We start from the raw sequence: 27,733 nt of genomic DNA on the forward strand, positions 1-27,733 counted from the left end.
TGAATTTAGGTTCTATCCCACAGCCTTCCTAGCACAAAACTAAATCTGGCCCACCTATGACTCAGATCCAGTCCTGTATCCCAAGATTAATTCCTAACACCGCGGCGGCTCCCATCTGTTACGTTAATTGCATATCTTGATATTCCCGTATACAATGGGATCTGATATTCACTCTGCGAGAGTTAACTTATCTGTACTTACAAGAGCAGACGTATGGTTGAAATGTCAAATCTTACAGTTGCTTACAGTCAATTTTAGACATCCACTAATTTATTCTTGCCATACAGTCGAGCTCTCCTGTTTAGCTTTACACTATAAATAACGAAATGTAAACATCAGTGTTCTCCTATATGATATGTAGTAAACAGAGACACAAGTCCCAATACAGAACTATGGAAAACCCACTCGTCACCCTTGATCGTCATCGTCGTCTACTTTTTCTTCTCTGTATAGATCGCTCAGTTCTGTTCCTAATATACTGCTCGAGCCCTTGAAGTAGTTTTTTCTTGTTTTTGTTCAGTATGTAATCATTTTGTTGATAAAACTCTGGCGAGGTATCGTTTCGAAGGCCGTCGTGCTATGTTCATAGCTTTTCATCTAAATATTCGGAAGTGCCCTTCACTTATTCTGAGCTAACTTGGTTACCCTCCCATCCCTTTCATTCCCAGGACGCTGAATGATCCATATGGGTTAGCGCGATCCCATGATGATAATCCTTCAGTTTATGAATATGCAATCATCCCGCCCCCTCTCTCACTTAGTAACCCTGAATCTTTCATAACATTCAATGTGTAAGGCAGCTTTCGCCTATTATACTATGCTGATTCTACAATACAATAATCATAACCAGAATTTTTAAATGGGTGGACCGGTCAGTTGATCACAAAGCTCCAGCTTTGTGATACATATATATATATATATATATATATATATATATATATATATATATATATATATATATATATATATATGTCGTGCCGAATAGGCAGAACTTGCTATCTTGGCTTAAATAGCAACGTTCTTCTTGCCATATAAGACAAGTGAAAATTTGTGTATGCAATAATTTCACCAAAATCATTCTGAACCTAACGAAGAAAATATATTTCAATGAGTTTGTTTAGTATTAAATTATTATAAACAAATCTAAAATATATTTAGTTGGGTTAGGCTAAAATAAATTGTTCTTGTTATGATAAGGTTAGGCAAGTTTTCTAAGATTCTTTTGGAGCAAAATTAAAAATATTTACATTAACATTAATGAAAAAAAAATATCTTTAAACGTATAAGATAAAATTTTAGAAAGGACTTAATTTTAAACGAGTTCTTCCTAATTGACCAGTTTTACATATTCGGCACGACATTATATATATATATATATATATATATATATATATATATATATATATATATATATATATATATATATATATATATATATATATATATATATATTATTGTAACCATGAACGAGTGGTATTGATCAACAATACTGCGACTTGCCAAGGACTCGAACCCATGATGTTTTGGCCCGCCTCATGACGCTCTAACCCACAGGAGCCCCAAATCCCCTGATTTGGTGGTCCTGTGAGTTAGAGTGTCATGTGATTTTCGTTCTCCATGAGGCGGGCCAAAACATCAAGGGTTCGAGTCCTTGGCTAGTCGCATTGTTGTTATATATTGATATATATGTAATATATATATATATATATATATATATATATATATATATATATATATATATATATATATATATATATATATAAGGTGTGTTAATGCTGCAGTTTTATAACCGAAGTGTAAGCGCGCCTCTGACAAGACAGTGATGGAGTGAATGATGGTGAAAGTTTTTCTTTTTCGCGCCACCCTACCTTGATGGGAGACGGCCGATGTGTTTGGGTTTGAGAAAGATCTGCCTAGCATGGGCCAGTAGGCCTGCGTTTCTCCTTTATGTTCTTTATTATGTCTCTACATCCAGTGCCTACTAAGATGTTTATTTATACTCTAATGCTGATTTGGAATTGTAACTTTGATTCTCTTCTAAAATTTACATACCCACATACTGCTCTAGTTTTCCTATCCCCCATCACCATTCGTGCTTTGTATATTATGTGAATTCACTGCGTTGTTTATTTTATGTGGGAGAGACGGAGGTTCGAGCCTTTAATCTCTCGGTCGCATGGACGGCTGTATGCCCATCTATACGACCGGTTCGTTATACTTTTTAGTCTCGTCTTAGAGATTAGAGGATGGAACCTAAGCGTTTCTCACTAAGTTTTGTTTGCAAGGGTCCGGACTTCCCTCCTGTCCTGCCTACTTGATTATCGATATTACAACAGTGGTATACAGTACCGACAGGATGAGGTATTAGACATGCGTGAAATACCTGGGAATCTTTATTTGAAGACGTTTTGCCAACCAGTGGCTATTTTCAGTTTAGTTCAGAGATGTGCGACAACAGATGAAATCAGCCCCACAACCTCGAAGCCAGTGTTCATTGTCATAATATTGAGAGTAAGACAATGAACGTCATTTTCCATGTTAAGCGACTGATTACCTCAACTTCCACTGTATTCTGTGTATAGTTTTGCAAGGCTGAGGGACAAATTACCTCATCTTCTACTGTCATCGTCCACTCCCTCTGTGCCGAAGAGAGAAATCCTCTGGTTGTCCATTCGTCTTCAGATAAGTATACTCAGGTGTTACATACGTCTTTATTTATCAGCATTGCTAATTTACTCTCTATCGGAAATTATCGTCTTTCCTGACTTCTAGATGCGGGCAGTAATATACTGAGCATTTAAATACGTTTTTGTTTGCTGAAATACGTGTAAAACTTATGGTCTACACAAGGGTCCTCAAGACATTTTGTAACTTGCTATTACTCAAGGATATTTTAATCCCTAAAATAGGATTACCGTAATTTCCGCCATATAAGGCGTGCTTTTCCCCACGAAAGCGTCGGAAAATCACCCTGCGCCTAATATGCTCAAGGTCGGGGTCAAGAGTAGGCTTTGGGTTACGCTTTAGCAGTTGTTTACTAACGTTACGTTATAAATGCTGGGAAACCTCGTCTTATATGCCTTATATGATCGTGCGCCTTATATGCCGAAATTACGGTGAACTCTCCAGTGTACAAAAGCTAAGGTATATACCATCAAGAAATACATAAATTTGAATATCTATTTCAATACATTTAAATACTGTGTTTACAAGACTTTTTTTCAGTTTAATAAGATATTTAAATTGAAAAGCATTTGTTCACTTTTAAATACCAATTGAAATACATTTTTCATATACATTTAGCGGACAATAATACTCAAAAAAAATCTGATTAGTTTGCAGAAAATAACCATCAGTCTACAAATGCAAGAATTTTTCCCCTTTTTGTAAATCTTTTGAAATCGTCCCCAGATATTACGAAATTTTACAAATAATTTAGCGACACTGATAGAGTATTTCGCAACTTTTCTGCGTACGGGGATCACCTGAGTTCGAGACTGCGGTGTTTGAGTCCATGATGTGTAAATAATAGAAATGATGTTATATTCTGTAGATACACACAAATTATTATTTTAAATCAAACTTCCTCTGTTATGAGGAGACTATTGAGCAAAAAATTTAATATATTCTGTGCAATTTTCTATCTTTTTTAGTTTTCAAGGCATAATAGAGGCGTAAAAAACGTAACAGACTGAAGAAAAGTTGCAAGAATAAGTTTATATATATATATATATATATATATATATATATATATATATATATATATATATATATATATATATATATATATATATATATATATATATATAAACATACACAGTATGTGTATATGTTTTGTATCCTAACAAAGCAATAACTGTACCGTGTTTCATGTTTCTTTAATCACAGCTTGTTGGTATACCAGGTTTCCACCACAATCACAGGGCTCACGACAATAACAAGTACACCCATCAATCAAAACAATCACAACATCCACGATAACAACCGCCACCAACAACATTTACGATTAGTTTTGTCTTACGAATAAGAGATATATTCACTCATATATCTGAGCCCTGTACCATACAAAGTCTAGTTTACACAGTTTTGATGATGTGCATTTATATGATTACCCCATTGAAGTTAACCCCGTTAGTGGAGACACCGGTTCAGTTTCCCCGTTTAAGCTGATTCAGTTTCTGTTAAGTGTTAGCCTCAATGTCACTGAGATTTCTGTCGGTAACTCCGTTATCGCCGAAATGTATTTAGCATTTTAGAAGCATTTTAGGTCATTTGTACCCTCATCTGCGAACATATCTTTGGATCATATCTCTTCAGCTTCCACCAGTCACCACTGTGTTCCCTTGGCCTTGTTCATCTCAATATACACAATGTGTGTGTGTGTGTGTGTGTGTGTGTGTGTGTGTGTGTGTGTGTGTGTGTGTGTGTGTGTGTGTGTGTATGTGTCACTCGTTTACACGTGAGTCTACACACACACACACACACACACACACACACACACACACACACACACACACACTAGGAAGTATTTCTTCAGCCACAGAGTAGTCAGTAAGTGGAATAGTTTGGGAAGCGATGTAGTGGAGGCAGGATCCATACATAGCTTTAAGCATAGGTATGATAAAGCTCACGGCTCAGGGAGAGTGACCTAGTAGCGATCAGTGAAGAGGCGGGGCCAGGAGCTCGGACTCGACCCCCGCAACCTCGACTAGGTGAGTACAACTAGGTGAGTACACACACACACACACACACACACACACGTTTTAGGTAAATACAATGCCTCACACAATATAACTGTACACAAACCAATCACCCAGAAGGGTCCGAGAAGACCCAGCTCGTATGAGAGGTACACAACCCACCACAAACTCTGGACCCTACCTGCACAAACACACCTTGTTTGTACGTTCCAGGCATTTCTGAGAGAGAGAGAGAGCGAGAGAGAGAGAGAGAGAGAGAGAGAGAGAGAGAGAGAGAGAGAGAGAGAGAGAGAGAGAGAGAGAGAGAGAGAGAGAGAGAGAGAGAGAGAGAGAGACAGATACGGACAGATACAGACAGATGCAGATATATACAGATAGATAGATACAAATAGATACAGATACAGAGAGAGAGAGAGAGAGAGAGAGAGAGAGAGAGAGAGAGAGAGAGAGAGAGAGAGAGAGAGAAATTGCTAACTTCCTACCTGCCTTGAACTCCCATGTAAACATTAAAAAATCTTTTGTAAACACATGGTAAATCCGATGTCTAATATGCTTAACTATTTTACTGAAAACATTCGCCGTCACTTGGCAGAGATGACTGACCAACAAAAAATTACGTTCGAGCATTCAGTAAATGTTATCTTAGACCGCTGGTCCTTCATCTAGTTGGTTAATTTAAGCAAGAGTAATTCGAATGTAAAAAATATGGAAAAGATTTCCTTAGTGAAGAGTAATGGATGTTTGAGCAAGGACAAGTAGGTTGCAGCTGACTTGCTGTATGTTTAAGGGATTTCTTTCAACTAGTGTTTTATTGCAAAGGGTCTCCAGAAGGACCGAAAACATTTGCGTTATTTCTGTATTGGTGAAAGTGAGTTAATCTTGTGTATTACTTAATATTGTCATTGTATAAGTCACTTTCCCGCTATGATTCTCTGAGTGTATATATCAGAGAGAGAGAGAGAATGAAACGTTGCTTCCACTACAAATGTATGCTGCATAAATTCGAGTTAAACACGAGCTGACATCTTTCTATCGACCGCAGTAATAGAGTCATGAGCGTGGAGAGTCGAGGTTGGTTCAGAACCAGATAATCTGTATGTGGCGGCTCGTGGCGTGAAGGGCCAGCGCTGTGGTAGCCAGCCGGGTCTACCTTCCCCTGATTGCACCGTGATAAGTAGTGTTTCCTGAGATAATTACTACAGCTGTGGGTGCTGCTGCTGCTGCGAGGTGCCGGGAGAACGGGAAACAAGTGACATGCTGTAGTCCGAGAGTTACAACAAGATACAGGAATAACAGCATATCCTGGATTACTTGTATAGATTCTGCAGGAGAAATGGCTAATTTATTGTGTACCCCATATTCATCCTGCGCACTGTAGTGCAAGAGCGAACTAATGTTCCTATAAATATATATATATATATATATATATATATATATATATATATATATATATATATATATATATATATATATATATATATTGTGCGCGCACATGCATTTTATGTAATAATTTAAAAAGATCTTAGATGTAAACATTGCTCCATTAAATGCAGGTTCTTCAAAAAATCTTTTCTTTACGTCTGCTGGCACAGTAGATGCATGTTTTGAAGGCAAGAGACTTCCAGTCTTCCTCTAAAATATGATTTAGGGAATAGTGGAAACTTTCACAATTGTGTGTCTAAGTGCAAGCCCAGCCTTGGAAGATGTTTTAAACTTAGTGATTTTGTTGATTCTTTCATTTCCTGTTCTTTACAAACACCTTACTTTTTCATAAAATTGTGAAATTTTATTCTCATACTTCGCATTAGGAAGAGTTTATAGGGCTAGAGGAAAAGGTCTATTTTGCATGCTACGAGAAAGGTGTTCGTTTGTATTAGGTGGCGGCAGGGTCAGAGAAACTTGGAGGGAAGGAGGTTGTGAATGGAAGAGAAGTTGTGAATGGATGATGCGAAATGCATCATGATATTGCTGATGCAACAGGCATATTTATGCTCATATGAACATGTAGACAAATCTTACCCGTCTCACCCACATATACTTGATTACAGCAACATGTCACAACTACCTACCATCCCAGAATGTGCATGTAAGGTCTCCCTAAAACCCACAAGCCTGGGGTAGCCCTCAGACCAATAACCTTGGGTATAGGCAACGATCTTCACAAATTGGCTGGGGTTCTGGCAAAATCCCTTTCCAATTTGCTTGGCACTATCAGTAATGCACACGTCTGGTCCTCCGGCGATATATTCAGGATCAGGGATACTGTCACACTGGACAAGAAATTCTTTAGCTTGGTTGTTACTTTCTTTACTCGCATCTCAACTGACCAGGCTTTCACCATCCTCCAAAAGATCTTGGGCGACATGAGACTCGTGCCTTAGGAGGATTCCATTCATCTTAAGTTGTGCTTTAACTACAACTGTTTATCCTCCGGTAACCACCGCCTGAAGCAGTAGCTGGGAATGGCCAGAGAATCCCCAGTCAGCGGGGTCCTCGCGAATCTCTATATGGAGGTCTATGAGGCCGAGAGATTCCGTCACATGATCGCTGCTGCTGTGTCCTATATGAAGTATTTCGATATCATTCATCCTCCTACCAAACTTGATCTCCTGCTCACAGACGATCTCAACGCTAAGGTATGCATGAGAGAAGCGTCAGAGGATTTGTGCACTTGCATATTTCCTGAATTGGCACCTACACAAGCCAAAAGTGATCACGTTCTTTCTCTATGTAGGATACAAGTGTTAAAAGGTTGATACCAGTACGACAGATCATTCTCAAGGTACTGAAGGGAAACCGCTGCAGTATTTACATGCAAAATAAATCGCAAATTCGTATCAGAAGTAGCGTTTGCAAGTCACGAAACTAGGAAGAAAAAAGTAAATAAAAACTCTGAAAAGACAGACGTTTGCAGAAAGATCTTTTATCGGGACAATGCAAAACCTTTATATCCTCTGTATGACTTGTTAAAGATCTTAACAGATCAAAACGTCGTCCCAATAAAACTCTTTACAACCATTACTCGTATCCCTTTTTGGGGGATACCTAATTAATTTATATAAAGGAATGACAACAACCATGTTTAGGAATAATAGAAAGTAAACCATACCCCCGGCCGGGATTGAGCCCGCGGTCATAGAGTCTCAAAACTCCAGCCCGTCGCGTTAGCCACTAGACCAGCTAGCCACAATAAGATTCATCCAACTAGGTATATTTCTACACCATAGGAAGGTTAGCACAGGCACCACTGTGACCGCGGGCTCAATCACGGCCGGGGTATGGTTTGTTGGCAATCGTGTCATTACGATTTCGTGAGTCATGTTAATAGAAAGTGTTTGGTTTGTGAAATAAATATAAGAACCTTTAGTCTAACAGTTTCTTATATATATAAGATTAATTTCCCAATTTCTACTCTTGTAAGTAATTACATTTTTCTTTTAATAGGCCTTGACTAGGTTCAGGCATTGGCTTAAGCCGGTAGGAGAATGGAACCTGCCTCGCATGGGTCAGTAGGTCCGCTGCAGTGTTCCTTTTTTATGTTCTTAAGAATGCAAAGATTTAACAGAAAAAAATACAATAGTATGTATTTTTTTTTTTAATTTGCAGACTTGGTTTCATTTTGCCGAATAACGTCAAAAGTTCATTGATTTAATAACTCTTCAAAAATCAATTTCAACATCACGATATTATTATTTCACTGATACTGAATAGTACTAACTAATTTAGACTCGTCCTATGTAGGATGGGCAGGATTAATTAAATTATATCGCGATGTCTTCAGTAAGTTGCCAAAGTTAGAGAAATAATACACAGCTGCATCACTGGGGTGCAAAATTTCAACTCAGCATACCATGATACATTAACTCACATTTATCAGTGTTTACGATATATTGAAAAAATACAGTTAGGTTTCTTTGACTGACTTTGCTTATTAGTTACGAGAGGTAATCAATATCACTAAGAATGTCAATAAAAATTAAATAAAGGCTAAGAAATATATACATATGGTAAAAACTTCAAATAATTTTCTTTATATCACGCAATGTAATTAATTAGTATTAATAAAACAGTAACAATCACATTTTTCCATTCATTAACCAAGTCTATTAGATAATTTAACCTAATTATTGAATGCATTAATTTAGCGGAATGATTAATGTGGGTTATTATAATTTAAGCAAAGCTAAACTTTTCTGAATTATTTAGTAAAAGTTCGTCTCCAGTTTTTGAGAGCACACACACACACACAATATATATATATATATATATATATATATATATATATATATATATATATATATATATATATATATATATATATATATATATATATATATATAAATGACTAGAAAACAAATTTTTTTACTTCCGTTATCGAGATCATCTCTTGTATCACTAAACTGTTCACAGAATGTCCTCCTCCTGGCACAAAGAACGTCCTGTAGTTCTTACCCTCCTACAATACGTCTGAGAGTTCACACGCACACCGAAACGCACACGGACACGTACACGCGTACATTCACGAGCTCTTTTTAACGACGCCATTTGACGAGGAGCATAACAGTGAGAGAAGCTGGTGCTTCCACACGTGTGTGTATGTGTGTGTGTGTGTGTGTGTGTGTGTGTGTGTGTGTGTGTGTGTGTGTGTGTGTGTGTGTGTGTGTGTGTGTGTGTGTGTAGGATGCTGAAGGATCGTTATTTTTTATCTGTTGAGACACTTCTAACCCACCGTAGATGCTCACCTCATGGCCCGGTGATACAGTGCCATAGTGGCACTGAAGCACCGTGTCACACAGGATCTTGAGCACTAAACCCATATGGATCGTACGTACTGATCATTGTTGGAATGTAGAAATGCGAAACCCGTAAGGATAATTTAAGATACTCAAGAGGATATTTTCGAATAACTATGGTATCAGCCGGAAGGACGTCTTAGGATAACCATAAGGTGATTTTAGGATAACCAAGAGGATATTTGAGGATAACCAAGAGGATATTTGAGGATAACCGTGAGGTTATCACCTCAGTACTTTGTAGTTATCCTATTTTTATTAACCCTTAAACTATCCAAACAGATCTATGTTCACATTCGTCTTGCTACAAAAGTAGATCTACGTGTTTTTACATATTTTCAAATATAACAAAAAAAAAAACGTAGATCAAAGTTTTTTTTACACGTTTTCAAATGTAAAAAAACAAAAACAAAATCTACGTTTTTTACATACTTTCAAATGTTGAGAAAACGTAGATCTACGTTTGGACAGTTTAAGGGTTAAATGGATTTTTATTATTATAATCAAGGGGACGCGCTAAACCCAGAGGATTATACAGCGCCTGGGGGGGGGGGATGTGGAAGGCATTCAGGCTTAATTCGGGGAACTGGAGCACAGATCCAATTCCCTAAATCAAGAGCCCCTCACCAACGTCAAGGAACCTTCCTTGAGGGGATGGGTTAAATGGAACGGAAACGTTGCTAAGACAAATTAACTGATGATCAGCATGTTTCCTGATAAAGACCTGTGTCAGGATTCATTTGTCCTGTTTCATGATAAAAAACATGACCGAGACCCGCGTCAGTAGTTCGACTTTTTTTTCCTGACAAACAAAACACCAAGACTTACGGGAATTACTCCATATGCATAATTTAAAAATTTAACTATTTATACACTAAAACATGTTAGATACAGCAGAAAACCGAAGTTATTCCGTCTTCTATCTTTCTTTAAACCTATTTTAATACTGTATTTATTGGAAAGCGGTAAACCTGCATGGCTCGCACAGTGCGAGGTCTACGGTAATAGACTCTAGTATATCGCGCTGCTGGCTCGAGCAAGCCTCGCTAATGCTCCTATAATCGTTTATAAATGCTGATAAATGCTCACCAAACCCTTCCTAACAGCTGTTAGAGTATTGAGTTCTGTAGGGAGTTTGCTAATGGTCTCATAAGTGCTCATAATGTTGTCTCTCCCACGACAGCAGCTTAACTGGGTAATATTACTCTAAGTTTTCAACCGTAATATTAGCTCAAGAAATGAGGGAATTAACATGGCTCCTCTCTTATTTAAGTTGCTTTTTTTTCCAAGTTTCGTTTTTAGTTCAATTATATTCTTATCTATATTGTATTTAATTGAATAATAAGAAAAGTAGTGGTCAAAAGAATGGAAAAAGTTAAATTGAAAAATAATAAAAAGTACAAATAAAAAAAGCATTAAAAAAATTAATGAACTATAGGAAAAAAAGTCTAGAGAAACGAACTGTAAGTGGAAGAACTAAAAGAAAAAACAGAGAACTCGAAACTAAACAAATAAATGAAAAAGACAAATAGAAGAAGAAGAAGAAGAAGAAGAAGAAGAAGAAGAAGAAGAAGAAGAAGAAGAAGAAGAAGAAGAAGAAGAAGAAGAAGAAGAAGAAGAAGAAGAAGAAGAAGAAGAAGTAGTAGTAGTAGTAGTAGTAGTAGTAGTAGTAGTAGTAGTAGTAGTAGTAGTAGTAGTAGTAGTAGTAGTAGTAGTAGTAGTAGTAGTAGTAGTAGTATTCCGTCAGGTTATCAGCCTCAGAGGGCCACTAACCCAGGAAAATCAAAATTGTGTTAATTGAATTTTTTTTTTTTTACCATTTTATTCATGACCGAGATGGAAGCGTCAACACCCAGGTACCTATTTACTGCTAGGTACACAGGGACAGCAGGTACTTAACGGAGAACCTTTGTCTGAGAGCCTGTTGTCTACTGCAGCGAATCTAATACGATCAATTATAATTCGGCTGCTTTCCAATAAAATAAAGATTCACAGAAGAAAACACCTTCACCGTTATTCGCTTCGCAGGCGAATTTCCAAATTAACAAAATCCAACGATTAACAAAATCCTTCTCCCGTGTATCACTGGTATTCAATACCGACATCATGATGAATTAGACATGATTTGACACATCTGATTATCTTTATTTGTAGACGTACTGATGTAGTCACTGCATGGCGAAACGTCTACAAGATATTCTCTCGAACAGTGGAAGATTAAGACATGTGCAACAGTTGAATGTCTTTACTAATGAAACATTTCATCTACACAGTAGGATTCTTCAGTCAAACACAAAGGAAACAGAAGTAATGAATTAAAGATGATGTAATCAGTCCACGAACTTGGAGAAAAAGCATTTGAGGTGGTCAGTCCCTCAACCTGGAGAAGAGTTTGACTCCATAGTCTAGACTGACCACCTCAAATACCTTTCCTTCAAGTTTGATGGACTGATTACACCATCTTTATTTCATTACTAATGTTTCCTTTGTTTGAACTGAAGAAGTGTATTGTGTAGGCGAAACGTTTCATCAATAAAGATACGCAACTTTTGCACACGTGTCCTAATCTTCAACTTGTCGGTATTGTTTACCGTTGTAAACAATCTGGAAGAGTAAACAGAGTACCAGCCGCCTCCACCTCGTAAACACAACCATTCTCACTTTCCACTAGCACGTCCAGTACCATAAACTAATTTAGACCTTTTTTTTGCATTTAATGCTCACGAGTTTTTTCTTTTTAAGTGTGAAAAGCCGCTTTAGAGATGCGTATTAAATTTTTGCCTCAAGTCTTTTGTGATTTTCTTTTCAAGTCTTTTTTTTATCAGGCTTATCTGAAATTTATTTGAAATTGACCATATTTTGTGTACGAGGCTTCAATTTCAAGCCATTTTTCCATGACTGTCTTTTGTCTATAACCGTGTATAATTACTAGAGCAGACATTATCATGGTGAATAATAATAATAATAATAATATAATAATAATAATAATAATAATAATAATAATAATAATAATAATTTATTACTTTTATTATTATACTATCATTATTAGAAATCTTGCCCCAGGCTACAACACACAGGAATCAATACACATCAACCCATCTATTTCCATACTCATTGCAATATTCTTTATCATTCCAGATGGTTTAAATTCCAGCTAGTTGACAACACTAATTATCGGTTGGAAGAAAAAAAAAGTTCCAGTGTTAAAATAGACAACATTATTTGCAATGGAGACACTCAATGTAAATGCCTTGGCGACTTCCGCTCTGTCGGCATTCCCCTGAACCAGAAAATTGTCTCCGGGCCCAGAAAAATGGGTATTAAACGAACTCCAGTGTTGAGGCAGCCAAGGAAATCGGCTGTGTAACCGGTCCAGTAGTACCTCCCCCCTCCACTGTGTAAGCGGTCAAGTAGTACCTCCCCCCTTCGCTGTGAAACCGGTCCAGTAGCACCCTCTCCCTGGTGTAACCAGTCCAGTAGTCCCCCCTAAGTGTAACCGGTCCACCAATACACTCACTGTGTAACCCGTCCAGTAATAAATCTCCCCGCCCCCACCGTGTAACTGGACCAGTAGTACGTCCTGAGTAACCGAACCATTAGCCCCAAATGAATAAACCGAAAACACCTCCCATAATGATGGACCAGCAGTAACTTCCGTTTAACTGGACCAGTATTATTATTTGGACCAGCAATATATCAGTTGCAAAAACTATTTGCAAGCAGCCAGAATATTAATATTTTTCTTGGGAAGCACTTTGGACCAGCAATATATCAGTTGCAAAAACTATTTGTAAGCAGCCAGAATATTAATATTTTTCTTGGGAAGCACTAAGCCCATAAGGATCACACGGCGCCTGGAGAATGGTAGGCAATCAGGTTTAATCCGAGGAAGAAGAAGTTGTAATTGCACAATGAGCAAGCAGAGTAAAGTGACTTTGCGAGGACAAAGTCCACCAGACGTAAACATTCGTCTCAAAACATAGAAAAAGGGACGTAGCTATTACACACTGAGTGCTAGCGGTTCGATCTCCGGTACGGGTGGAAACATTGGGCGTGTTTCCTTACACCTGCTGTGCCTGTTCACCAAGCAGCAAGTAGGTACCCGGGTGTTAGTCGACTGGTGTGGGTCGCATCCTGGAGGGTGGTAGTATACCTCAGACAGGGCTGAGGAGTTGAAATGAGCTACTGTAGAATAATAATAATAATAATAATAATAATAATAATAATAATAATAATAATATATTTCTACATGTACAAGGTATACAGACCATAGCTGACATCAATGACATACTACTATATAGAAAATAGCTTGTTATGCTGAGCATTTCGGGCAAATTAGGTCAGTTTTGTCCCAGGATGCGACCCACACCAGTTCCCTAACACCCAGGTACCCATTTTACTTATGGGGAACATAGACAACCAGTGTAAAGAAACACGCCCAATGTTTCTACCCTCTTCAAGAATCGAACCCAGACACTCGCCGTGTGAAGCGAGAGCTTTAGCCACCAGGCCACGGGGCACCAATAACATCTCTTAGCTTGTAAAATTGATGTATAAGAAACGACAATAATTCCTGACACTACAAATAAAATTATTCCTTGGGTAGCACTTTAAATTAATTGGTTATTTTTGCCTTTTGTATGGGCCAGTAGACCTTCTGCAGTGTTCCTCCATTCTTATAGGAACATTAAGAACATAATATTTTTGGGGTTGAGAAGGACTTTGTTTGGGCCAGTAGGCCTTCTGCAGTATTCCTCCTTTCTGATATTCTTATGAAAACCCTTAATTGTTCAACGTTTCATTTTTTTCAAGAACATGTACAATATGAAAAATAAAAAGACACAAGTGTAACTAATGTAACATTTTACTGTGGCAACGTTTCGCTCTCCAGGAGCTTTGTCAAGCCGGCTTGACAAAGCTCCTGGAGAGAGAAACGTTGCCACAATGCCACATTAGTTGCACTTGTGTCCTTTTACTTCATATATTGTCGGTAATTCTACCAACAATAATACACGTACAATAAGATTACTTATAAAACTCCTCTACATAGTCCGATGTTTAGGGGAAAAGTGCAATAGAAAGACCACATCCAATATTAGACAGCATGTGGAATGGCCTTCATACTACACAGTAAATAAAATCGGTTGAAATTTTTTCCGTAGCATTCACACAAAAAAAATCACATTATTGAAGAGCCGTAATAGAGGATTTATTGTACTTGAAAAAGCCCGATGCTGGACTTCACTCTAGTCAAGTATCTTTTTTTCACCACCTGTCAGAAGTACCAAGTTGATTCACCAACACCTTGTCACTATCACCAGCGACACACAAGAGCTATGACTCACGGCCAGGAGCTAAGAATCGACCCCAGAAGCCACAATTAGGTAACACACACACACACACACACACACACACACACACACACACACACACACACACACACACACACACGTATGCCTAATTTAGAGAACTTAAAGCACGAAAATTAGTTCTCTCTCAAAGACAGCACAAAATCGAGCTGTCACAGCACAAACAGTACATCAACAGCACAAGAACTGCGCTTCTCACAGCAGCTGCTGTACAACAGCGTCAGACTTTATAATCTGCGGTACAAGCATTTCAGTTTCCACAACGAAAAAATAAAATGCCAAAAATAATTTGCACGATTTATGAGGAATTGTACAAGCATTCCCTATTTTTGTTTGCATAATAATAACAATAATAATAACAATAATAATAATAATAATAATAATAATAATAATAATAATAATAATATTAATAATAAACGTTAAATTTGTTTTTATTATTACGGAGAAGCGCTAAACTCGTTAGTGCCGTAGATCGCCACGGTAAAGAGAGGCCTAAGTTATGAGGGTACCTTTACCAAATTCAACAACAAGAACATCATCTGGGATCAGGTAAACTATGCCCTAAATGAAACATGCTGGGAGGATATCTTAAATTACATGGACCCGAACCAATGCCTCGAAAAGATCACCCTCCTGGTAGATGAAGTATGTTCAAGGTATATTCCTATAAGACAAAAGAAGAAGTAAACTGGAGAGAGACGCTCCCTCTACACGAGAAGACGAAGAATCATTGAACTCCTCAAGAATGCCAGATTATCTGATACACGGAAGGTAGTGCTAACCAGGGAAGTGGAAAATATTGAGCTGAAGTTAAAGGACTCGTATAGGATCCAGGAGAGACAAGAGGAGCTAAAAGCGATTAATGAAATTGAAAGAATTTCGAAATATTTCTTTTCATATGCCAAAAACAAGTCAAAAACCACTTCTAGTATAGGGTCCCTGCTCAGACGAGATGGATCCTACACTGACGACAACAAAGAAATGAGCGAGATACTGAAATTGCAGTATGACTCAGTGTTCAGTGAGCCACTAACCAGTTTAAAGATAGATGATCCAAACAATTTTTTTCATGAATGAGCCTCAAAACCCTGCCAATGTAGGCCAGATTAATGACATAACTAACTCCACTTGACTTTGAGAAAGCCATCGACGACATGCTCATGCACTCAGCCCCAGGCCCAGACTTGTGGAACTCGGTGTTCATTAAAAACTGCAAGAAGCCCCTCTCACGGGCCCTAAGTATGCTATGGAGAAAGAGCTTAGACACAGGCGAGATTCCAGTCACTAAAAACAACAGATATAGCCCCACTCCATAAAGGTGGCAGCAAAGCAGTAGCTAAGAACTATAGACCAATAGCTTTAACGTCCAACATAAAAATCTTTGAAAGAGTTCTAAGAAGCAGGATAGCAAACCACCTAGACTCCCAAAAATTGCACAACCCAGGGCAACATGGTTTCAGAGCAGGTCGCTCCTGCCTTTTGCAACTGCTTGACCACTATGATATGGTCCTAGATGCGCTGGAAAACAAACAGAATGCGGATGTAGTATACACAGACTTTGCAAAAGCCTTTGACAAGTGCGACCATGGTGTAATAGCACACAAAATGCGTGCTAAAGTGATAACCGGCAAAGTAGGCAGATGGATCTTCAACTTTCTAACCAATCGCACACAAAGAGTAGTCGTAAACAGATTTAAATCAGATGCTGCCATAGTGAAGAGCTCTGTCCCCACAAGGCACAGTACTCGCACCTATCCTGTTCCTTATTCTCATATCAGACATAGACAGAGATGTAAACCACAGCGCTGTATCATCTTTTGCAGACGATACTAGGATCTGCATGAGAGTGTCATCCATTGAGGACACTGTTAACCTCCAAGAAGATATAAACCAAATTTTCCAATGGGCAACAGAGAACAATATGATGTTCAATGAAGACAAATTCCAACTACTCCGTTATGGAAAACTGGAGGAAATAATAACTAGAACTGAGTATACTACAAACTCCAATCACACAATAGAGAGGAAAAGTAATGTGAGAGACCTGGGAGTGGTAATGTCAAAGGATCTCACCTTCAAGGATCACAACAATGCCACTATCACATCTGCTAGGAAACTGATAGGATGGATTATGAGAACATTCAAGACAAGAGATGCTAATCCAATGATGATCCTTTTTAAATCACTTATTCTTTCTAGGCTGGTATACTGCTGTACATTAACATCCCCATTCAAGGCAGGTGAAATTGCAGAACTAGAGAATGTACAGAGAACTTTTACTGCACGTATAAGTTCCATCAAACACCTTAATTACTGGGAGCGCCTGGAAGCACTTGACTTGTACTCACTAGAGCGCAGGCGAGAGAGAGATATCATAATCTACACTTGGAAGACTCTGGAGGGACTGGTCCCTAATATGCACACAGCAATCACTCCATAAGAAAGCAAAAGACTTGGCAGGCGATGCAACATACCCCCAGTGAAAAGTAGGGGCGTCACTGGTACACTAAGAGACAACACAATAAGTGTCCGGGGCCCAAGACTGTTCAACAGCCTCCCACCAGCAATAAGGGGCATTACGGGAAGACCCCTGGTTGTCTTCAAGAGGGAGCTGGACAGATACCTAAAGACGGTGCCGGATCAGCCGGGCTGTGGTTCGTACGTTGGATTACGTGCGGCCAGCAGTAACAGCCTCGTTGATCAGGCCCTGATCCACCGGAAGGCCTGGTCGTGGACCGGGCCGGGGGGACGTTGATCCCCGGAATTCCCTTCAGGTAGGTAGGCCTAAGCCTCATAATAAAATAACTTATTCGAATTTATTTGATGCTATATTCCGAATACATTTTCTTTCCATTTCAACTATATTTTTGTTTTCTTGTTGTTTCTTTAAAGGTCTCCTGATCCAAGGAACTGAAGTTACACTCCAGTTCCTCAGATCGAACCTGATCGCCACCCATTTCCCAGTAAGCTGCACAAGCCTTACGGGTTTCATGTTTCCCCACGAGTGCAACAATATCCAGAGTGGAAATAAATGGTATAAAATACCGACACAATGGAAATATAAACACATGCAGTATAATGTGATCCTTTATTGACAACGTTTCGCCCACACAGTGGGCTTTTTCAAGTCACAAACGGATCTGTTGTGCAAGAAAGGTATAAAATACCGACACTATGAAAGTAAAGACACATGTGCAACATCTGGAAATCTTTAACGAAGACGTTTCGCCATCCAGTGGCTTTATCAATACTTCCACTGGGGAATCCCGCCTACCAGTGACTATGCCCTCGTCTGCTGCATGTCCTTATCCACTGACGCCTATATAACCGTCAGTCTTCTTGCCTTTGCTCCAGATTCTCCTCCACCACGATGCTGTGAACACTAACTCCAAGGGTGAGGGACTGATTACCTCATCTTTTGCATATATTTCTACAGTCTTCCAATTATGTCCTAGAATTTGTATTGATAAAGCCACTGGATGGCGAAACGTCTACGTTTAAGATTTCCAGATGTTGCACATGTGTCTTTACTTTCAGAAACGGATCTACCTGGGGTGGAAGGTACGCGAGTATTTATAGTCAGGTTCAGAATGTTGAGGTCAGATGGAGAATGCTGCATCTGATGATGTACCGAGTGGGGTTATAGAGTCTAAAATCTTATCCAATCTCCCTTCCAAGCTACCCAAGATTTTAGACTCTATAACCCCACTCGGTACATCATCAGATGCAGCATTCTCCACCTGACCTCAACATTCTGAACCTGACTATAAATACTCGCGTACCTTCCACCCCAGGTAGATCTGTTTGTGACTTGAAAAAGCCCACTGTGTGGGCAAAACGTTGTCAATAAAGGATCACATTATACTGCATGTGTGTTTATATTTCCAATACCCAGAGTGAGGGACTGACCACTTCAAATACTTTCTCCTCCACGGTTGGACTCATTACACACATATTTCATTACTATTCTGTATTGGACTGAAGAAGCCTACAGTGTAATCGATGTTTCATCTGTAAAGATACCCAACTGTTGCACATGTGTCTTAATCTTCAAGTTGTCGGTACTTTATACCCTTTTCAGTTTAATATCCAGCTTGATTTTGACAGCTGTTTCTCACGGATAAAAGCTCAAATACAATGTAATGAGAACCTTTGATAAATTAGACACATGTGCAACTCTTGGGTATCTTTATTGAGGAAACGTTTCGCCACACAGTGGCTTCATCAGTCCATACAAAGGAGAATCAAGAACAGGAGTAGAATGAGGTAATCAGTCCCTCAACCTTGAGCCGATGTGGTCAGTCCATCAATCTTGGATTCTATTCAAGATTGATGGACTGACCACATCGACTCAAGGTTGAGGGACTGATTGCCTCATTCTACTCCTGTTCTTGAAGATTCTCCTTTGTATGGACTCATGAAGCCACTGTGTGGCGAAACGTTTCCTCAATAAAGATACCCAAGAGTTGCACATGTGTCTAATTTATCAACATGTCGGTTCTCTGAACCATTCATCTACAAATGAGAACCTTTATTGACAATGTGTCGCCCACAAAGTGGGCATTATTGGCTACATTGGAAACAAATGGTATAAAATACCGGCACAATGGAAATGTAAACTCATAAGCAGTATAATGTGATCCTTTACTGACAATGTTTCGCCCACAGTGTAGGCTTGATCAAGTCAATAAAGGATCACATTATACTTCTTACGTGTTTACATTCCCACTGGTGACATTAAGAAGCCCACTGTGTGAGCGAAACGTTGTCAAAGAACTTCATTGCACTGCATGTGTGTGGATTATTCGCGTCAGCATTTGATAATATTTCTCTCCAGCTGTTTCACACTCTCAGTCCTTCTAATAATTTGTTAAAAAAAAGTTTGATTACTTCATTTCAGAAGAATGTTCCATAATTTATGAGCGTGAAAATGCGGCGTTTTCATAAGCTTTTGTTGAATCAATGTGGTGTTTATATTTGTCTTTTGTTGGTAGGAAACTTTTCTCTATTGGATGGGGACTTTTTATTTTTTTTTTTACTGGGGATGTAACTTCTATTTTTTGGGAGATGGGTAATTTTTTTTTTTTTTTTTTTTTTTTTTTTTTTTGTGGCGAGCGACTTGTTTTAATGGGGTGAAAAACATTCTTTATTTGGGACGAGTTTATATTTGAAGGATGGAAGTATTTTAAGGTTTCTGGGGATGGATGGATGAAAATGTTTTTAAAACATAAGAACAGAGGAACATTGCTGCAGGCCTATCGGCCTATACTAGACAGGTTCTCCTCAAACCCGAACCCATTAACAAAAATGTTACCCAACCTCTTTTCAATGCTACCCAAGGAAAAAGCTTTGATAACCCCGTTAACTTGAATGCAAAACCCACTCAGATCTAACCCCCTGTCACTCATATATTTATCTAATCTAAATTTGAAGCTACCCAAGGTTTTAGCTTCAATAACACTTCTAGGTAAGCTGTTCCACTCAACGACTACTTTATTTCCAAACCAGTACTTTCCTATATCCTTTCTAAATCTAAATTTATTCACTAGATACTTGGGCAACATCTGTCAATCTTTATTCCATAATAAAGATTCCCAAATGCTGACCAATTGTGTTATATACATAATATAAATAACGGAGAGTCTAACAGGTACTCACTGAGTCTGGAGATCTTATAGGCGTCCGCCGTACTGATGAGGTCCACGTAAGCATGAAGCCTTCGGCCGGTGGTGTTCTGATTATACTGATTAATAGCGTGCAAGAAGGCTCCTTGGTACTCTCGCGAGTCACTGCTGAACATCGCTCCTGTAAAGGAGAAAAAATGTTTAGTTAGTGTCTGAGGCGAGTTAGGCTGAAGATCGTGTAGACACGCCCCATGCATAGTTTTAAGAGAAGGTATGGCAGTGTGGCATAAACCTTGGTGATGGATACCGACAAGCTGGTTTAGAAAAACATGTAAGTAAACACTAGGTCCTAGGACCTAAAATATGTCCTAGTCTTGTTGCTTACTTGTTTTTCTAAACTAAGGTATGACAGTGTCCGTGAGGCTAAGAGGAAGAAAACTCAGTAAGAGGCAAGTTGAGAAGCAGAGTCAGGAAGTGAGACCTGACGTACGTACATACATGTACGTACACACACACGCGCGCGCACGCACGCGCACACGCGCGCACACGCGCGCACACGCGCACACACGCGCACACACGCGCACACACGCGCACACACACACACACACACACACACACACACACACACACACACACACACACACACACACACACACACACACACACACACACGCACACACGCGCGCACGCGCACACACACACACACACACACACACACACACACACACACACACACACACACACACACACACACACACACACACAAACCATACCACGGGCGGGATTTGAATCCGCGGTCAGAGAGTCTCAAAACTCCAGACTCTCTGACCGCGGATTCAAATCCCGCCCGTGGTATGGTGTGTTTCAATCGTGTCATTACGATTTCGTGAGACACACACACACACACACTTCCAATATCTGAGTAATTATCTCGTAGCTTCCTCCAGCTGTGATCCACCTTCACCCACACTTTCCTTCAGGCTCTCACACTATAGCTGCTCCCTCGACCTCGTCTCACACTGCTGTTTAGCATCCCTTTCCACCATCATCTCTCCCTCCCTCCCTCTCTCAATCCCTTACTACTCCACCCTATTCAGTCCTTTCCTTTCCCCCTATTATTCCTCCATTTCGCCCTTCTTCTATTCTTTTTTTGGTCCCTCTTTCCCAATCTTAGTAAATTTCAATTTACTCGTCTTCCATTAATGACTACGACAAGTAACGGTTTCTTCTCTATTTTATATCATGAAATACAATCTTGGTATCAGGACAATTAATCAAGCCAGACTGGGGGAGTAACTCTTAGTTATTATTTAAATTCATGTTAAGCGCTAAACCCATGTGGAACATTCAGCGCAAAGCGTGGTGAAGGCTCGACCATCCGTGTTCAACCTAGTTGAATGGCTATACACTTGCCTGTAGTCACAGACGTCTGGAGATCACTTCTCCAACGAATATCTCCCGTGGTCTGGTGGGCAACGCTCTCGCTTCACACAGTGTCCGTGGTTCGATACCCGGTACGGATAAAAACATTAGGACGTGTTTCCTTAAGACACCTGCTATCCCTTTTCACCTATCAGTAAAGTAGGTACCTGGGTGCTAGTCGACTGATATGGGTTGCATCCTGATGAAAACGATATACACCACCCGGCTAACGCGAGGCTTTGCCTAACTTATACGCATGACCTACTTCCACGTATGGATTTGTCCAAGGAGACGCCGCCTACGATTGCTTCACCTCACCTATCTACAGAATATTAGCTACTTCTGCGCGTATATGCTGTATTCTTTTCAGGACTGATGGACTGATTACATCTACTCCAGGCTGAGGGACTGATTATATCAAACTCTTTCTGATCTTGAAACACCCTTTTTTATATTGGACTGATGAAGCCACTGTGTGACGTAACGTTTCCACAATAAAGATACCAAAGTGTTGCAAAAGTGTCTAATTGATCAAGGTTTAAATAAAGCATGACAAGAAGCCTTTTACACCCGAGAAAGAAGTAAGATGCAGAGTTTGGAGATGGCGTCCTTGAGGCGGTGCCCATGTTGACATATGAAAACAGGGAAGGAGCACTACAACATGCCTACTGGCCTACTATGTAGCCTCTTCTCCAATACAGCAATAATAAACACTGCTTAGGAAGAGAGTAAATTCCACAGGAGAAAATCCGACGATGAAGGGCAATCTGTATATTTCAACCCAAAGCTGAGGTCCTCTTCAGCAGACAGCCATAATATTAATGATGTTCAATACGAAAACAGATAAAAAAAAACATATAAAATAGTTTTGGCAGGTTATTTGATTTTGTATATTATATTTATATCAAGCGCTAAACCTGTATGGAGGAGCAACAGTCTGATAATTCCGAGGGAAGAGGGAGAGAATGAAAGACAGGAATGGAAGCAATGACGGAAGAGAAAGAAGAATGGACGGAAGAAATAAATTGTAATGAATATACTGAAAAAAAAGTAAAATGGAAGAGAATGATGGGTGAAAGAGAAGGATGGACGAGGGATAAGAAAAGATGGACAGAGAAGGAAGGACGGAAGAGACTTGGCAGAGGATTAGGATAGATGGCTGAAAGAGGAGGCGAAAATAAATGAAGTAGGAGTTAACGGGCGATGAGAGGATAGCGAAGCAAATATTTTATGGAAGGAAAGAGAAAGAGAGAGAGAGAGAGAGAGAGAGAGAGAGAGAGAGAGAGAGAGAGAGAGAGAGAGAGAGAGAGAGAGAGAGAGAGAGGAGGCTGATGTAAGAAGAACCGGAGGGATGGAGGGAGGGAGGGAGGGAGGAAAGAATGCAGCTAGTGAGAAGTGGTCAGTTAAGAGAGTATAAAAAAACAAATTTAAAAATATGTAAAAGAGGAGGAACTGAGGAATGGAGAAACAGGAATAAAAAATGAGTTGGAATGAGTTTCGAAATGGTGAAAGCTTTGTAGGAGATAATGGAAGTCAACTTAAATAAAAAAAAATGAGAGAGAGAGAGAGAGAGAGAGAGAGAGAGAGAGAGAGAGAGAGAGAGAGAGAGAGAAAACTAATTAGGTGAAATGAGGAATAGTGGATTTAAAAAGAAATTACTAATTATATATTTTTAGCGTAAGGAGAACCAAGGATAAACTGAAATAGGAATAAAGAAGAAACACGAGCTGAAGGGGAAAGAGAAAGAGAAAACACGGAGACGTGTAAGAATAGAAAGGCGAAGAAAGAAGAGCTGTTACTAGGGATGGAAAGGGGAAAAAAAGGTTGGAGAGAGAGAGAGAGAGAGAGAGAGAGAGAGAGAGAGAGAGAAAAGTAGCCCAAAAATGCAGCCAGACTCCAGCCTCCGCACTAATCACTAAACAAAGTATTGGAGATGCAGTAATGTTCATTCGAGGCCTCACACAACACAACCCACACTATTTCTTATTACGTACCTCCGTGAAGCACCAAACTCCTTAAGAAGTAGCGCATAAAGTAGTGATGAGGCGCTACACTACACCAGTGGTGACGAGGCGCTACACTACACCAGTGGTGACGAGGCGCTACACTACACCAGTGGTGACGAGGCGCTACACTACACCAGTGGTGACGAGGCGCTACACTACACCAGTGGTGACGAGGCGCTACACTACACCAGTGGTGACGAGGCGCTACACTACACCAGTGGTGACGAGGCGCTACACTACACCAGTGGTGACGAGGCGCTACACTACACCAGTGGTGACGAGGCGCTACACTACACCAGTGGTGACGAGGCGCTACACTACACCAGTGGTGACGAGGCGCTACACTACACCAGTGGTGACGAGGCGCAACACTACACCAGTGGTGACGAGGCGCTACACTACACCAGTGGTGACGAGGCGCTACACTACACCAGTGGTGACGAGGCGCTACACTACACCAGTGGTGACGAGGCGCTACACTACACCAGTGGTGACGAGGCGCTACACTACACCAGTGGTGACGAGGCGCTACACTACACCAGTGGTGATGAGGCCCTACACTACACCAGTGGTGACGAGGCGCTACACTACACCAGTGGTGACGAGGCGCTACACTACACCAGTGGTGATGAGGCGCTACACTACACCAGTGGTGATGAGGCGCTACACTACACCAGTGGTGATGAGGCGCTACACTACACCAGAGATTTTGGCAAAAATGGATACATCAGCAGTGTGTTGCTACAGTATTTTGTAGGATAGTAAAATAGTGTTATAATATGGGTCAGACACATAATTGTTGAAATGTGCCAGCCTGAGCTGGTAGAGTACAGTAAGGCAATGTGGATGTCGTCAAGTTAAAGGTTCATCAGCTAAGAAAGCTTCAAAACTTTCGCTCTAGCAAAGCTGGAGTTGCTGCCACTTGAGTCGTCTCTCAGAATGGCTTATCCCAGATACAGAAGAAAAAGAGTGGGGGACGGGGGGGGGGGAAGAGGAAAATACGTCCTCCTCCTCTTTAGCTCCCATTTATTTTACGTTTATCTTTGGGATTCCCAGTTTTTTCCTCCTACTGTTTCACCCATAAAGGTCCAGGAACTTCACTATTAATGTTGCTAATTTCTGCCTTTTTCTATCTTATGAAACAGCTTTGTACTGGTGACTGGAGAAAGTTCCGGAAGCTGAGAGAGATCCAGCAAGGGACTCTCCTTGGCTAGCTGCAATAACTGTGTCAAAACTGTCAGTGGTGACAATAAGGCAGGAGGAGGAGCATTTCCTTCTCTAATCGCTTGACAAAGAAAACGCTGTGGGCCCAGACAAGTTGAGCCCAAGATTGCTGAGATGTACAGACCAGCTAGCAGCACCTCTAATTCGCATCTTACAGCACTGCCTAGTACAGTGTAAATGGACTTCTCTATGGAAAGAGACAAATGTGGTCTTTGCTCACAAAAAGAAGAGCAGACCAGAAATCAGCATTTATAGACCAGTGTCACTCCTGTCAATCACTGGCAAGATCCTTGAGACAATAATCTCAAGACAAATGACAGTTTTTTGACTAGCATTCACTACTTTGTGATCGTCAATATGGCTTCAGGAAAGGTTACTCTGCTGTTGATCTGTTGTTAAACCTCACCACTAAATGGCACCAGTCACTGGATGAATCCAAAGTCAGCTGTGTGGTAGCACTGGACATTGCTGGTGCTGTCGACCGAGTGTGGCACCAGGGCCTCTTGGCAAAACTGCAAGCACTGGAAATTTCAGGCTCTACGCTACATCTCCTTAGTGATTACCTTCATGGCAGATCTCTAAGGGTAGTTCTCAACGGAATAGAACCAACAAGACTTAGTATTGGGGCAAGTGTTCCTCAAGGAAGTGTGCTGGGACCATTGTTATGGAATATCTACTTCATCCCAGAATCCCATGCATATGCAGACGACCGTACTCTGACATTTACTTATCAAAGAGAAGAAATGCTAGCTGCTCTAAGCTACGTCAATCACCAGCTAAGAGCTATATCAGCTTGGGGAAACCGATGGTAACATTTGCACCAGAGAAAACACGAATGATGATGGTCTCTAGGCACCATGATAGTAATGCCGGTGCAGCAGTAAGTACGAGTGGGAGAGTGGTACCTGGGGAAGAAGTTGATATCCTTGGGGAAAAATTTGACTCCAAACTGACCATGAAGAACCACGTTGTACATCTTGCAAACTAGGTAGCCAGGAAGATTACAGCACTTCGACGCACCTCGCATCTGCTTGACAGCAGGGGTTACAAGATTTTGTACGAGACATAAGTACGCTCACACCTTGAGTATGCTCCACTTTCTTGGTTTGCCTGCTCCACCCCCCCCCCCTTTCTCATCTGCGACTGTTTGACAGAGTAGACTACAGAGCAAGACGTCTCATCTCTCGCCTGGACCCATCCTGGATAGATCTGTCATTTCAACAAAGCTTTCAACATAGGAGGGATGTGGGTGGGCTTATTGTTATGTACAAGGCCAATATTGTCAAAGTACCACACTTGGATCCACTTCGAGGACAGCGAGAAGCAAGCTTCTATACCACAAAACGGGCAGAAAGCAGCAACTTCACTCTGGCTGTACCCTTCTCCAGAACATCACTTCATCCGAGATCATTTATCTCCAGGATGACTCGAGTCTGGATCAGCGAGATAGTCAGTTGATCAAATGAAAATGCTGGCCCACAGATGGCTCCAACTTCATCCTGTTCCCTACATGTATGTCTCATAACAATAAAATTACTTTCAAATGAGCTGATGTAGGTAACAGCTCTTAGCTTGTCAATAAAGTTAGGGATCCTAACCTTGTCAAACCCTGTGTAACAGAGAGAGAGAGAGAGAGAGAGAGAGAGAGAGAGAGAGAGAGAGAGAGAGAGAGAGAGAGAGAGAGAGAGAGAGAGAGAGAGAGAGAGAGAGAGAGAGAGAGAGAGAGAGAGAGAGAGAGAGAGAGAGAGAGACACACACTAGAGGGTCGATAACGAAAATCATAACAAAGAGACATGGGATAAACACTGAAACGAAACAAATAAGAAAAGGAAAAGATGCAGGAGAGGGTGGAGGAAATAACACAAACTGAAAGAGAAAACAATATTAAGACATGAAATAAAAAAAACACTAATTAAAAGAGGTACAATGAAAAGAAACCTGAGAAGTATATAAAAAAAATGAGATGACAGATAATTAGTACAACTTGAGCATCAAATTATATTCACTGGAACATATGCAGGGAAGTGTTAAACTGCCAGGGCACGTAGAGCGGTGGGTATTGGGGAGGGTAGCTACAGGCAGTTGCTTGAATGAAGTGCCCGTCAAGATGAAGGCACTTTCGCTTGGAAGATATACTCAGTACTGTGCCAAAAAAAAAAAGTACAACTTAATACGTTCATGCATGAAAGGAACCCACTAACTCCGTTGTATTTCACTACTTCACTTTCTCTCATTTCCCATCACAATATGTCATTTCTTCTCTCATTATACTTCTCCACTTCCCTTGATATATCCCGCTTCAACCCTTTTCCATACCCCACCTCTTCCTTTCTTTGTATTCCACCTCTTTCCACTTCTATATCCCTCCTCTTTCTGCTTACCGTACCTCTTTCTTTCCCTGTATCCCATATCTGTTTCCTTATGCTCCACCACTTCCCTATACCAAACTTGTTTCCAATTTCCCACCCTTCAGGGCACTCAGTCTGTCTTCATATGATAAAAAAAATCCATATACATACGGTTTTTGTCATTCTCTGTATGTTCTTGAAAGCATTTACATCCATTTTGTAGTATGGGGAGCAGAAGATACAATAA

General features: G+C 40.2%; 1 protein-coding gene across 3 annotated transcripts in view; it reads right to left on the minus strand.

Annotated features, from left to right (window-relative positions):
• Positions 1 to 27,733, minus strand: part of LOC128701873 (glutamate receptor 1) — a 1,634,372-nt gene that overhangs the window by 1,313,948 nt on the left and 292,691 nt on the right. For all 3 annotated transcript variants that reach the window (XM_070099830.1, XM_070099829.1, XM_070099831.1), the window contains exon 2: positions 20,521 to 20,667. In XM_070099830.1, coding sequence (XP_069955931.1) covers positions 20,521 to 20,667 — 147 coding nt within the window. The remainder of the gene's footprint in view (positions 1 to 20,520; positions 20,668 to 27,733) is intronic.

The sequence above is a fragment of the Cherax quadricarinatus genome, chromosome 69 (assembly GCF_038502225.1).
Source record: "Cherax quadricarinatus isolate ZL_2023a chromosome 69, ASM3850222v1, whole genome shotgun sequence".
Taxonomy (NCBI): Eukaryota; Metazoa; Arthropoda; class Malacostraca; order Decapoda; family Parastacidae; genus Cherax; species Cherax quadricarinatus.